Genomic DNA, 12266 nt, shown 5'->3' on the forward strand with positions numbered 1-12266 from the left:
ATAAACTAATAACAACTACTGGCGCGACCTCTTCTTTCTCTGCCCATTTTTAGATGTGAACTATACGTTAATATTAACAGCAAAAAAAAATAACAATAGCTATGAAAGATCAAACTAATTATAAGAATTCCAGTAAACACACATGTATCAAGTCGCTGCATACAGTAAGCAGAATACAGATGCAAAACTAACTATATAGGCTTATTATTTTCTAACTAAAAAATGAACTCATGTCAATAGATCCTAGGAGTAACGGGATGTCACTAGGTTCTTCACCGCGAGGACTAGGTTCTGGAGAAGCAGGGCGAGTTAGCGTGTCCGGAATAGTGGCTGGTCCTGGTGGTTTGCGCACGATTACCTCATCATCGCTCTCCTGTTCATGAAACGAATCAACTGTGTTCGTAAAGTGTTCCAGCACCTGACCGGGTACCCGATAACATTCACTGAGTTTTACCTTATACGAGGTAGAGCGTAACTGATTCCCTGAAAACTTCTTAAGGTAACACCAATCATCCTCAGTTTTCACAACTAGATATCTGTTTCTACTTTGTGATTTGGTTTTGTCATTATATGCACCAGTCAATTGTAACCACGGCACACCCAGGTCCGGGGAATAGCGGGGACTTTGACTTTCGGTCCAGCCAAGCCTGGGTAAAATTCCCTACCTGCGGAGACGAACTGCATGGAAGTAAAATCCCCGCCAAATGCCCCCGCACACCAGGGACCCTAGGTAAGGCTCATTCCCCGCTATATTTAGTGCGAAGACAGAACCATCGCATTCACCCGGCACTGCGGAGCCACTGGAAAGGTAAAAACACGGCCCATTTCCCCGGCTATCCCCGGTATACCGCCGGACCTGGGGACCAGTGGTTACACTTGACTGGTGCATTATACAAATGGACAAGGTCACCAACACTTATGACTGGAGAGTTTCGAAGCTTAGCAAACTTGTGTTTTGATTTTTCGCTGAAATGATGGTTGTCACATCTCTGCTGATGTTTTTCTAAAATGATATTCCTATCTGAAAGTGGAATTTGCTCATGGGTGAACTGGTCTCTCTGCGTCAAGATCACGCGCAGATAAACCATTGCTTCGAATTCGCGAATTGAGCCGTGACACAGCAATCGACAGTCCTTATTCAGTCACAGGCCCACCGCCTGGCTCAAGTCGCAACAATTCATTCTCAAGCTCGTCTATAGCCTTTTCAGCCACAGGATTTTTATTTACATTTTTGGCGCGACCAATTTCAAGTGAGCTTCAAAGTTTTTAAGTGTTTCGTTGTTAAGAGCAACAAATCCTGATGCAGGATCACACCGAATCAAAGATTAGGGGCCATCAAGGGGATGTAAGTCCAACATGAGTTTCAACAGAGCATTTCAAAGAGTGGCGTGCCTTTCATTTTCTACAATGCAAGCGCTGTTGTAAATGCACTTACAGTCTCTCGCAACACCATAATTAACTGTTTATTGTGTTTCAGAATATCCACAGCGAAAGAGACACCGATTGTTTTCAGGGATCGTCAGGTGACTGTTTTGTGAGGCTTTCTGGAAATGTTTTCAAGGATGCACATACATGACATGATTCACTTACTCTATCAATTGCTTGACTAATGTTCAAAGCATAAAAATGTCTCTTCATAATGAGCTGAAGTTGTTGTTTTGATGGGTGATTGGGTGAGATATGAAGAGCGGTAGCCAGACCCTCGATTACTGACCTGGGCACAATTATCTGTACAGTTGAGGGAACTAATGGATCGTGTTTCTTGACGACTAGCAAATTAATTAATGTCTCTTGAGATGGTAGCAACAGAAAGATAACGCTTCACATCTTTGATATTAGTAAGCTTCTTTGAAGGTCTTGTACCCTGTTTCAAATGGGATCCTGTGACGGTATGTTTATTCAAGCAGACCGAGTTGTGAATGGTAATTTTGACGTATTGCTTCAAACACCATTCAGATTTACAGACCTAACAACTGAGTCTTCAGTTTCAATTATGAACTTGCAAATCTGACAATTTGTCTCATTACAATCTGGTGCACTTCTACTAGAAAAATTCTAATAAATATAAACACATGATGTGTTTGTATTGTTCTAAAAAATTACACACGTTTTTAAAATTGTATTTGAATTCGTTAAACCTATTTCGATTTAGGATAACCCCATATTTCAGAAGCATATAATTAAGAACAGGGGCAACAAACGCATGTAAAATAGTTGACATAGTATTTTTAGTTTGAGAACAGTATCAAAATGTTTCTAAGTTTCGTCCGGCCATGTCATTTGTATATAAACGTAAGTGGTTACAAATGCTTTCGTAGAAATAAATCATATATATGTATGTTTTTCAAATGACCTATAAAACCGTGTCGTTGATGTTGTCATATAAAATAGACAGTTTCTATTCATCCGTCAGAATCTCAACTAATAAAGGTTGAACTGTTCTATGCATCAACTGACAACATTAGGAGTGATATGATTATTAGCAGTTCCAAAAACCCATCTCATACTAGCAAGAGGTTGGAAGAGCAGGGAGACTTGGTCAAAGTCCAATGGCAGTTATGATAGCATTTCCACGGTCACTTATGAAATCGTCGGAATACGCCCGCAAAGTCGTAAACAGAGATGTTTGCTGTAAAACCATTTGCGCCGATTGCTAATAAACGTGAAGGGGCGAACATGACATACCGACGATCACAACGCCGTGTGTGTGTTAATGCTTTTGTGAAGCCGTTAAGTGTTACTCCCTTTGCTAGGAAACGTGCCAGTGTATGGGAAAATGAGGTTTCGGGAGAAACTAAGACTGATAGACAGCAAAACAGAAGAACACAAAAATGAAGGAAAATAACAAATGCTTTATTAAGATACGTGCTAAATTTCATATTATATTATTAAATTACGGTGTGAAAACACATATTCGTGACTGTGCTTGATCAATGTTTATTACTAAACAATCTGGAAAGTCGCAAGAATATGTCACAGACCGATTATTTGATTCAAAGCGTGGCTATTTCTGTTAATTAATACGAGGAACGTTTTCTACATGGAAAGATATTTTAAAAGACATCAATCAATTTTGTACCTTATATCGCATTCCATCGTTGAAAATTGATCATCTCGCGTAAATATCGCTTTAGATAGCTAAATGTATAATCGACTATCCCGTCGTGAATTATGTTGATGTTTTGGGAAAGTTATTTTCACTTCTTTCTGTTTGACGTTTGAAATAAGTATTACCAATGTGACCAAGTAACATTGACGGAGAGGTTAGACGGGAATAAAATATGAAACAAAACATATATCTGTTTGTATTTAAGTGTAGTCATTTAGGAATTTGGTACCGGAGGGCCCGGAAAATAAACACGTTATAAAGAGCGGATTTCACGTTTTGAGTGGATTTCACGTGAATCCCGTGAAATCCACTGGATTCCTGTATCACCCCGCACCGACTGAAAATGGCCGAGGAGCTCCGACTGTTTGTTTTGCAGTTCCAATATGGTAGCCACCATGCAAAAAAGTTTACAGGAGACACTTGATGCGATTCGAACACATGAAATTAAAACGACAACTCATTTTGTGTCATGGTCTTCGCCTAAAGGATTTGGGAATCTTGGTAACTGTTTTGCTGGGTTTTATACACGTAGGTGATACTTTGAGCTGAAAGCCCCGAGTCGATCTAATTCTGGCTTCCAGTTCCATAACTTTAATGTAGATATTTATTTATTTGTTGTTTACTACACATTAAAGTTATGGCGTAACCGCCAAACCAAAGTCAACCATAATCAACTGACTACGATGATCCAATTTAATGACTCGACATTACTGTCAAATAATATCATGAATATTTTGTTATTCATATTCTTAATCATGAAATTCACCATACATGTGGAATATGAATAAAGAATTACAAACTTTTGCTGAATGTAAATTTTGTATTAAACCTGTACTGTATATAGTGCTTTCAATGCATGTATTCTCTTTTCCTGCCTTTTGTTTTAATTTAATTTTCTTAAATAAATGCAAGTGGAGTTAATGTCTTAAGTGAAACATTATGCATCTAGAAGGTTTTGTTCTACAGTACACTCCTCGAAACTACCACTTTCCTCGGTCACTCTGATGGTTTTTAAATTTATCACGGACATCCGCAGAGTACGTAACCAGCTTTTACCTTACACTGTATTTAAGGTGTACCATGTGGACAGAAGAAAGTGTTGTGGCATCAAAACATGCCATACATTATTCTGGGAGTGAAGCGATTGACCTGCCATCATGGAAAAGACCAAAAACAAGCTCGCCGTACAAAGACCATGGTTTGTATATATTTCTTGATCCCATTATGATATAGTTATCGCTTTGTCTGCCCATCCTTCAATTGGTCTGATTGTTTTCACACTCTTGTTTGGAAAATAAGTAAAACAATACTGAATATTATCTAAACTTCGACTATAGATAGTTTTCAATGATATGAAGCGTAAAACACTCAGAACCATAATCAAGATTGTTTGAAGGGATATGCAGTGCGCTAGAATCATAGCCCTTCCAATATTGACTGCTGAATTATCTCACACATCCATGTCTTTTGTTAGCTTGACTATTCGAAGAAAAGGAGGGCTATACCACTTGCCTCAGCGTAGGTGTTAAGTCTAAGGGCAAGTTTGGATTTTCACTTACAACTCCAATACTCTTCTTTCAATTCACTTTATACTTCACACAGATGTTCAGGGCCATAAAAAGGTCGACATATTGCAACCAAACTTGGTTTTTATGAGGAGTTTAAAGAGACCTTTTATGAGATTGTGTTTTGGGCCCCAAGAGTTATGGTCAAGGTCAGGGTCACTGTTGTTTAAAATAGAGAAAATGGTTAGTACTGAATAACTTAAGTAAGCTAAAGGGTTGATATAGTGTGACCAAATTTGGTATATAGGACAAAGTTATGGAGACCTTTCATTAAATTACCTTTTGGCCCCTTAGGGTCAAGGTCAGTGTTACTAAAAATAGATTACCATTTGGAACTGAATCACTTTAGCTAGTGATGAAACGATAATCGAGTACAATCGATTAATCGTCGCTGACAATGCTATGTCGGCGACTATCGATAGTGGCTGCCCAAAATCGATGTCGCTAATGCTACTTCCGGTAACTACATCTTTTTTTATACCCCCACAAACGAAGTTTGAGGGGGTATATAGGAGTGAGCTTGTCGGTCGGTCGGTCGGTCTGTCTGTCTGTCGATCTGTCGGTTTTCATGGTTATAACGATAACTCATGAAAGGCTAGACAGATTTGAAAAATTTTTGGTACACAGGTGTAACATCAGAAGATACAGGTCAAGTTCGATATTGGGGCTGGTTGGGCCAAGGTCAAGGTCACTGTTACTAAAAATAGAAAAACGGTTTCCGGACGGTTATTCATGAAAGGCTTGACAGATTTGAAAAAATTTTGGTACACAGGTGTAACATCAGAAGATACAGGTCAAGTACGATATTGGGGCTGGTTGGGCCAAGGTCAAGGTCACTGTTACTAAAAATAGAAAAACGGTTTCCGGACGATAACTCATGAAAGGCTTGACAGATTTGAAAAAATTTTGGTACACAGGTGTAACATCAGAAGATACAGGTCAAGTTCGATATTGGGGCTGGTGGGGCCAAGGTCAAGGTCACTGTTACTAAAAATAGAAAAACGGTTTCCAGGCGATAACTCATGAAAGGCTAGACAGATTTGAACAATTTTTGGTACACAGATGTAACATCAGAAGATACAGGTCAAGTTCAATATTGGGGCTGGTGGGGCCAAGGTCAAGGTCACTGTAACTAAAAATAGAAAAACGGTTTCCGGACGATAACTCATGAAAGGCTAAACAGATTTGAACACTTTTTGGTACACAGGTGTAACATCAGAAGATACAGTTTGGTACACAGGTGTAACATCAGAAGATATAGGTCAAGTTCGATATTGGGGCTGGTGGTGCCAAGGTCAAGGTCACTGTTACTAAAAATAGAAAAACGGTTTGCGGACGATAAATCATGAAAGGCTTGACAGATTTGAACAATTTTTGGTACACAGGTGTAACATCAGAAGATACAGGTCAAGTTCAATATTGGGGCTGGTGGGGCCAAGGTCAAGGTCACTGTTACTAAAAATAGAAAAACGGTTTCCGGACGATAACTCATGAAAGGCTAGACAGATTTGAACAATTTTTGATAATCAGGTGTAACATCAGAAGATACAGGTCAAGTTCGATATTGGGGCTGGTGGGGCCAAAGTCAAGGTTACTGTTACTAAAAATGGAAAAACGGTTTCCAGACGATAAATCATGAAAGGCTAGACAGATTTGAACAATTTTTGGTACACAGGTGTAACATCAGAAGATACAGGTCAAGTTCAATATGGGGCTGGTGGGGCCAAAGTCAAGGTCACTGTTACAAAAAATAGAAAAACGGTTTACAGACGATAACTCATGAAAGGCTAGACAGATTTGAACAATTTTTGGTACACAGGTGTAACATCAGAAGATACAGGTCAAGTTTGATATTGGGGCTGGTGGGGCCAAGGTCAAGGTCACTGTTACTAAAAATAGAAAAACAGTTTCCGGACGATAACTCATGAAAGGCTAGTTTTTCTTGTCAGCAGTGTAACTTCTAAATTACCCAACAGATTTAAATAAAACAATACATGCATGATAAAAGAAGATGCAGTGTGCTGTAACCTTGGAGTTATGGCCTCTTTTCAAAGGAATGGTTTGCCATTCCTGTGTCCAGGCGGCATTTGGGGGTATTCGTCACTCCTGTGACAGCTCTAGTTTTTGTGGTAAATGTCGAGTAAATGTCAATTTTTGTTTCCGGTAAATTCTCGTTGAAGTCATTATTACATGGGAGGTCACTCTCTTACACAAATGCGGTGCATGTAAACACTTTTGCGTAAAACTCTCCCAAAATTGTATTTAATTGTTTATATATTTCATAAAACCTTCTTCAATAACCTGTCTGTATGGTGTAGTGGGTCCGGTCTAACTGGTGATCCCGGCTCGATTTTATTCTGTTTTTAAAACCTTTTTAGTATCATTTTTAATTCATTAATTTACTTTTTGTGAAAGTTTTATGAAATTAAGATTTTCTAATGAAATGTTCAATATAACAGTTTATTGAATGTTAAGCTGGTTCACAAATATTTAATATGCTTTTCCATGGATAATACGCTAAGATAACTTACTTGATGCACTGTGCATCATTTTGCAATTAATGTGCAATTATTAGTATTTGTTGTGTTGTTATGTTTTCGTTGAGTTATAAAAGACAGAAAAAGGTTATGGAAATTTACATACTGTTGCAAATGGCATGACTATAGCATCACACGTACTGATCTCAGGTTTAACCATTTAAATGATCATGATGATACTATGTATAAAGAATGTATTGCTTACTGATATCATGAACTTTCGATTATTGTCCGATAGTAAATCGAAATGCTTGGTCCGATTCAATTGGATTATCGATAGCAAATGGAGTCCAATTTTCAAACACTAACTTAAGCTATGGTTGACATACTGTGACCAAACTTGATATGTAGGAAGAGTTTATGAAGGACTTACATGCGATTGTGTTGGGGCCCCTAGGATCCCCTGTTACAAAAGATAGAAGAAAGCAGTTGAAACTGAATCTCTGCTGCCAATCTTTAAAAATCCGGTTTTGTCACATCGTGGTTCTTGTTGACTTTTTAATTTGATTTTTTTTATTGCTTTTGACAGGCACGTATAAGATCATTTTTGTATTCACTTCTAAGACAATGTTTTGCATTTTTTCTATAAATATTCTACATTTATAACAATATGGCCGTTATAATTCAGGTGCAAAAGGGATTCACTTAGGGAATATGGTGAAATAGTAAAGTAAAAGATGGTCAGGTTTTTAAAATTTAATTTAAAATGTAATGTTTTCTTCAAAAAAGTTTTTAACTATAAAAAAAATCTGTAAGACTGTCAAGTTCAAATTGTGCAAAATTGGTCGTTTGAAGAAATGCAATACTTCAATTATTATAATTTGATTGAACTCCAGAAATGTGAAGAAGACCATGAAATGGATCAACAAAAGAAACGCACCAGGAAAACGCCTAGTAAAAAGCTTGACTGTGTGGCCTGTATATACGTTAAGGAAGTGCTGTCTTTCCCGGAATTGAAGGTATATATAAATGAGACAAAATATAGTACGACTACTCAGTCATTTATTACATTTATGTACTGTACAGTTTTCTGGACAGGATAAATAATCAGACCCTAGTGCACACTGCAGTCCCATATTACTGGCTGGCTCTCTGTGCCCTCTGAATAGATTTTCTTTCCAGACCAGAAACAGGAGATAGTTACACCTAAAATTGTTCCTTTTGGAGTTTTGGTAGGTTCCTGCTTCCTGCTGTAAGTGTGTTTGTATGTATTTCTTTAGACCTTGTGTTCAAGGATAAACTGTTAAAGTGCAAGCACTTATTTCCAATGTGGTCCTTTGTTTTTGCTGAAGGGACAGCAAGGGGAAGAGATGATGGTGGGATACAAGGTGTGATACTCTAGCTCTTTTATGAAGAGACCCCTTTGTAATTTTATGTGCTCGGTGTAAAGCACCGATACACAGGGTACAACTTTCCTGGGTTAATCTAGTACTGCCTACACCACTACCCTTTAGGATCCACTTGTACCAACTTTTAATGTCTTTCGGTATGAGGCAGCCAGGGATCAAACCCTCGACCTCTGAGTTCGTTGGTGGACGCTTTAACCACTAGGCCACTAAGTTGGTTAATTTTATTCCACCCCTGAATATCATGGTTTATTCATTGACTTTGATAATAAAAAGCTTTAAATGCAATATTATTATACCTTTTTTCAAAGCAATATTGTAAAATTCAGGCAAAATATGGTACTTCGATACTGTAAGAGTCAAAGTAGTAATTATTTGATAAATGTGTACATTTAACACAAATTTGTTCTTTACAGACTGATGTTATTAAAGAGCGTAAAAAGAAAGCAAAGATTGTTCGGAGTTCGCTTGAAGATGGAATCCGGTGTTTCTTGTTGGTGCTGCCAGATGTCAATCTCCACAACCATCCTGTTGAGGAGGTATATTTTGATAAACCCCGTCATGCGCCAATTTGTAATGCATTTACCTTTCATAACATGAAATGAAAGTAATTTATATATGTAATTCAATATTTTCAGTAATGCAGTCATCGAAATTAGACTTTTGGACGAACAAGCCCGAATGCTTATACTAATGCTTGGCGTCATATTTTGTAACAAGCCCTGCTATATAAAATTCAGAATTTGAGCAAGCCCGAAAGACATTTAACCAGTGCAGGGCTGGCGGGCTTGTGCTAATTTCGACCACTGTAATGTTATCCCTGATAATGGTCACTTTTATTCAGTTGGCATTGCGATTGTTAGCCAAAATAATGTGCGTAAAGGAAACATTTTTCTTACAATTGGATATTCACTTTGTTCCCTAAACGCCACAAGTTGTCAGACTGATTCATACCAATGTAACATATATTCTTCAACTATAACTCCACAATATTTAACACTGCATTGTTAAAAAAACAACAACGTAACACATAAATTATTTTTAGCCAATACCTTACACTTTAAGTGTTGCATGAAACACAAATTCAGACCGAAAGCATTGCCATGTTTTAACTATCTAGCATGTGCCCGTTATCTTTCCGCTCAATATACTTAGCACTGGGATCTGTCATTCTTGGCTAGGAAAACAACAAGATGGTTATGGACACATAGATTGGCCAAAACAAAAATCATCAAAGACTGAGGCTGCTTTTTATATTGACTATGCGGTTGGGGACCCCAGACTAGTTATGAATTAACGCTCTTTGCTTTCCTATTGTTTGACCTTTCACATTCCTACGACTGGGATACGTTCAACTTCCAAAAATAAAGACTTGCAGCTATTCGTTGGCACGGCATGGTTAACATATTTGGGGACAAAAACATTGCATTTTCATTTATATTTTCCAGAGGAAGGCCTCTAACGGTGGCAGAATGTGGCAGTGCGCAAGGTGCGGGAAGCAAGATAGGAAAGGCCGGGTGGCAGCACACATATTGAAGGAGCATATACCGCTACACCAGGTCCCGTTCCACTGTCTGCTGTGCCAGTTCAGGTGCCTGGACAGTAACACGCTGAGAGACCATGTGAGCCAGTATTCACGACATGTGAGCCAGGAAAAGAACATGAGAAAACCCATAGATTATGCACAATTCCTGGTTAAAGCAGAGAGGCCTATTCATATCACGAGTAACGACATGTTCCAGGTTCAGGGTCGCTTGACCATAGATTTGTTAAAAGACAAATCTGATAGTGAAAACCAGCCACCAGGTGTATGGCCATCCTGGATAGAGCCTGGGGCACAGGCAAGCCCGAGTGGACCAGTAAGTGCAAAAGGGAACGAAGCCAGGATGACTGACCTGGAACAGTTGATAGAGGTGTTAGAGTTTGGCAATACGTCCAACAGTGAGACATTCCAGGAGTTACAGCCATCAGAGAGGATATATAATGTCTCTTACATTGAGAGAGCGCCGGTGGTAAACCCTGGTGGAGCTGCCCCTGATAATATCATTTATGAAATAGTGGATGCTCCCTCTCAATCCGGCGATTTATCCAGCAGTTATGACCAGGTTGTTGAGGAAACAGAAGTCCTTCCCAATCAAGATGACCATCTTTACCCATTATTAAATGGGTTTGACCGAAAGACACAGTCAGTGAGCGGCCCAAAGGAGGACCCATCAATCCAAACAACCTTGGAAGACCGCCTGGCCAATATTTTTGAGGCCGGCGTGAAAAGGATAACTCAAGCGATCGACGAGGGGGTCAAGGTGATGGTGGAGATGCAGCGTGCAACAGAAGCGACCCTGCAGGAGGTCAAGCGGATAGAGCAGAACGTTTGCTATATATATAGATCGGTTGCAGAAGAGAAGGAGGAGACCAGCACAGAGGAACAGCAAAAACTCAAAACCATTGTAACTAAACGCAAGTCCACTGAAGAAGACGAGGTACGGAAACAAAAGAAGATAAAAATGACATCTAATAGTGAGGTTACAGTTGTGGATGTCAAGTAAATAATTGTTAAAAATGTAATCCATACTGATATTGTTTATAATTGTTAATGATCTCAAATTTATAAAAGGTAGCAGGAGCTGCCTTACTTTTGTCTAGTCACAGATAGAGAATTTGAAGATTTCAAATTTTGGCAATTTAGGCCAGGGCTTAGCGCCATCCTGATGTTACAGATGGACTAGACCTGTGTCCATCATGCCAGGATCATTAAAAGTAACTTAATATTGTTAGTAATTTTAGACTTAATATTGTTCAATTTTTCAACCATTGTTCTTGCAAAATATTAATAAATTAAATTGGAAGTTATTTCGTATATCAAAGATAATGTAGGGTTTTAACATCAACTGATCTCATACCTTTAAATTTTTGGCACAAACAGCAAAACGAAGTAATTCTTGTTGGGAATTTAACTATGTTCACATATTTTCAATGTTTTTTCGCGTGAACTCCATCATTTTTCTTTTGAATCTTGAGTTTTCTTGAAATAGTTCTTGATCTATCGTGATATACATTTCTCAAAACTTGATAATTCATTCTTGATATGGCATAGGAATCAGCATGTCTTTCCACAAGGTGATGATGTCAGCCAATCAATTATCAATAATTCACCTTAAATGCACTAATAATACATTGTTGAAATCCAATCTGTTATCTTAAATCCCATTTCGGGAACTTCACGGTCATTTGTCAGTGTGTGTGCTATCTTGAATGTTTCCAATGGCTGTTGACATCAGCCAAGCTTATACAGATTGTTTATTTCACTTCGTCATGCTGTGCCAATGTAAATATTAGCCAAAATGTATTGCTGTGTACTGTGCCGCCGTCTACTACTGTATATATATAATGTTTGACGTTTGCTGCTTATATTTATTTGCCTTTGCAAAAAAAACACAACATGAAACGTTCATTGGCTTCATCATTTTAAGGAAGCTGGTTTTACTTGACTCTCGAAAAGACTTAGTCACCCCATTTATAAGGGGAGAGGTTTAAATGCGGTGACATAGCAAACCAGTTTTCTGTGATCTTAGTCACGGAACGCCCTGGCCAGATCGGGGGGTAACTTGGACACGCCCAGTTATAGCGTGCCAAAGGGGCTAAGTTGTAACAATATGTATTGTATTTTAACTTTAATTCTATTTCACACTTGTTAATATTTTTCTTAAAA

At 38.4% G+C, this 12266-nt stretch overlaps 1 protein-coding gene across 1 annotated transcript in view; it reads left to right on the top strand.

Moving 5' to 3' along the window:
- Positions 1–3446: 3446 nt before the first annotated feature.
- LOC128226528 (uncharacterized) overlaps positions 3447–12266 on the top strand; it is an 8937-nt gene continuing 117 nt past the window's right edge. Inside the window, exons 1-5 of the mRNA XM_052936450.1 lie at positions 3447–3610; positions 4183–4307; positions 8048–8170; positions 8974–9096; positions 10006–12266. The exon at positions 10006–12266 is cut by the window's right edge and continues 117 nt beyond it. Of these exons, the coding sequence (XP_052792410.1) occupies positions 3493–3610; positions 4183–4307; positions 8048–8170; positions 8974–9096; positions 10006–11103 (1587 nt within the window). The 5' untranslated portion in view covers positions 3447–3492 and the 3' untranslated portion in view covers positions 11104–12266. The remainder of the gene's footprint in view (positions 3611–4182; positions 4308–8047; positions 8171–8973; positions 9097–10005) is intronic.

Source organism: Mya arenaria, chromosome 3 (genome assembly GCF_026914265.1).
Source record: "Mya arenaria isolate MELC-2E11 chromosome 3, ASM2691426v1".
Lineage (NCBI taxonomy): Eukaryota > Metazoa > Mollusca > Bivalvia > Myida > Myidae > Mya > Mya arenaria.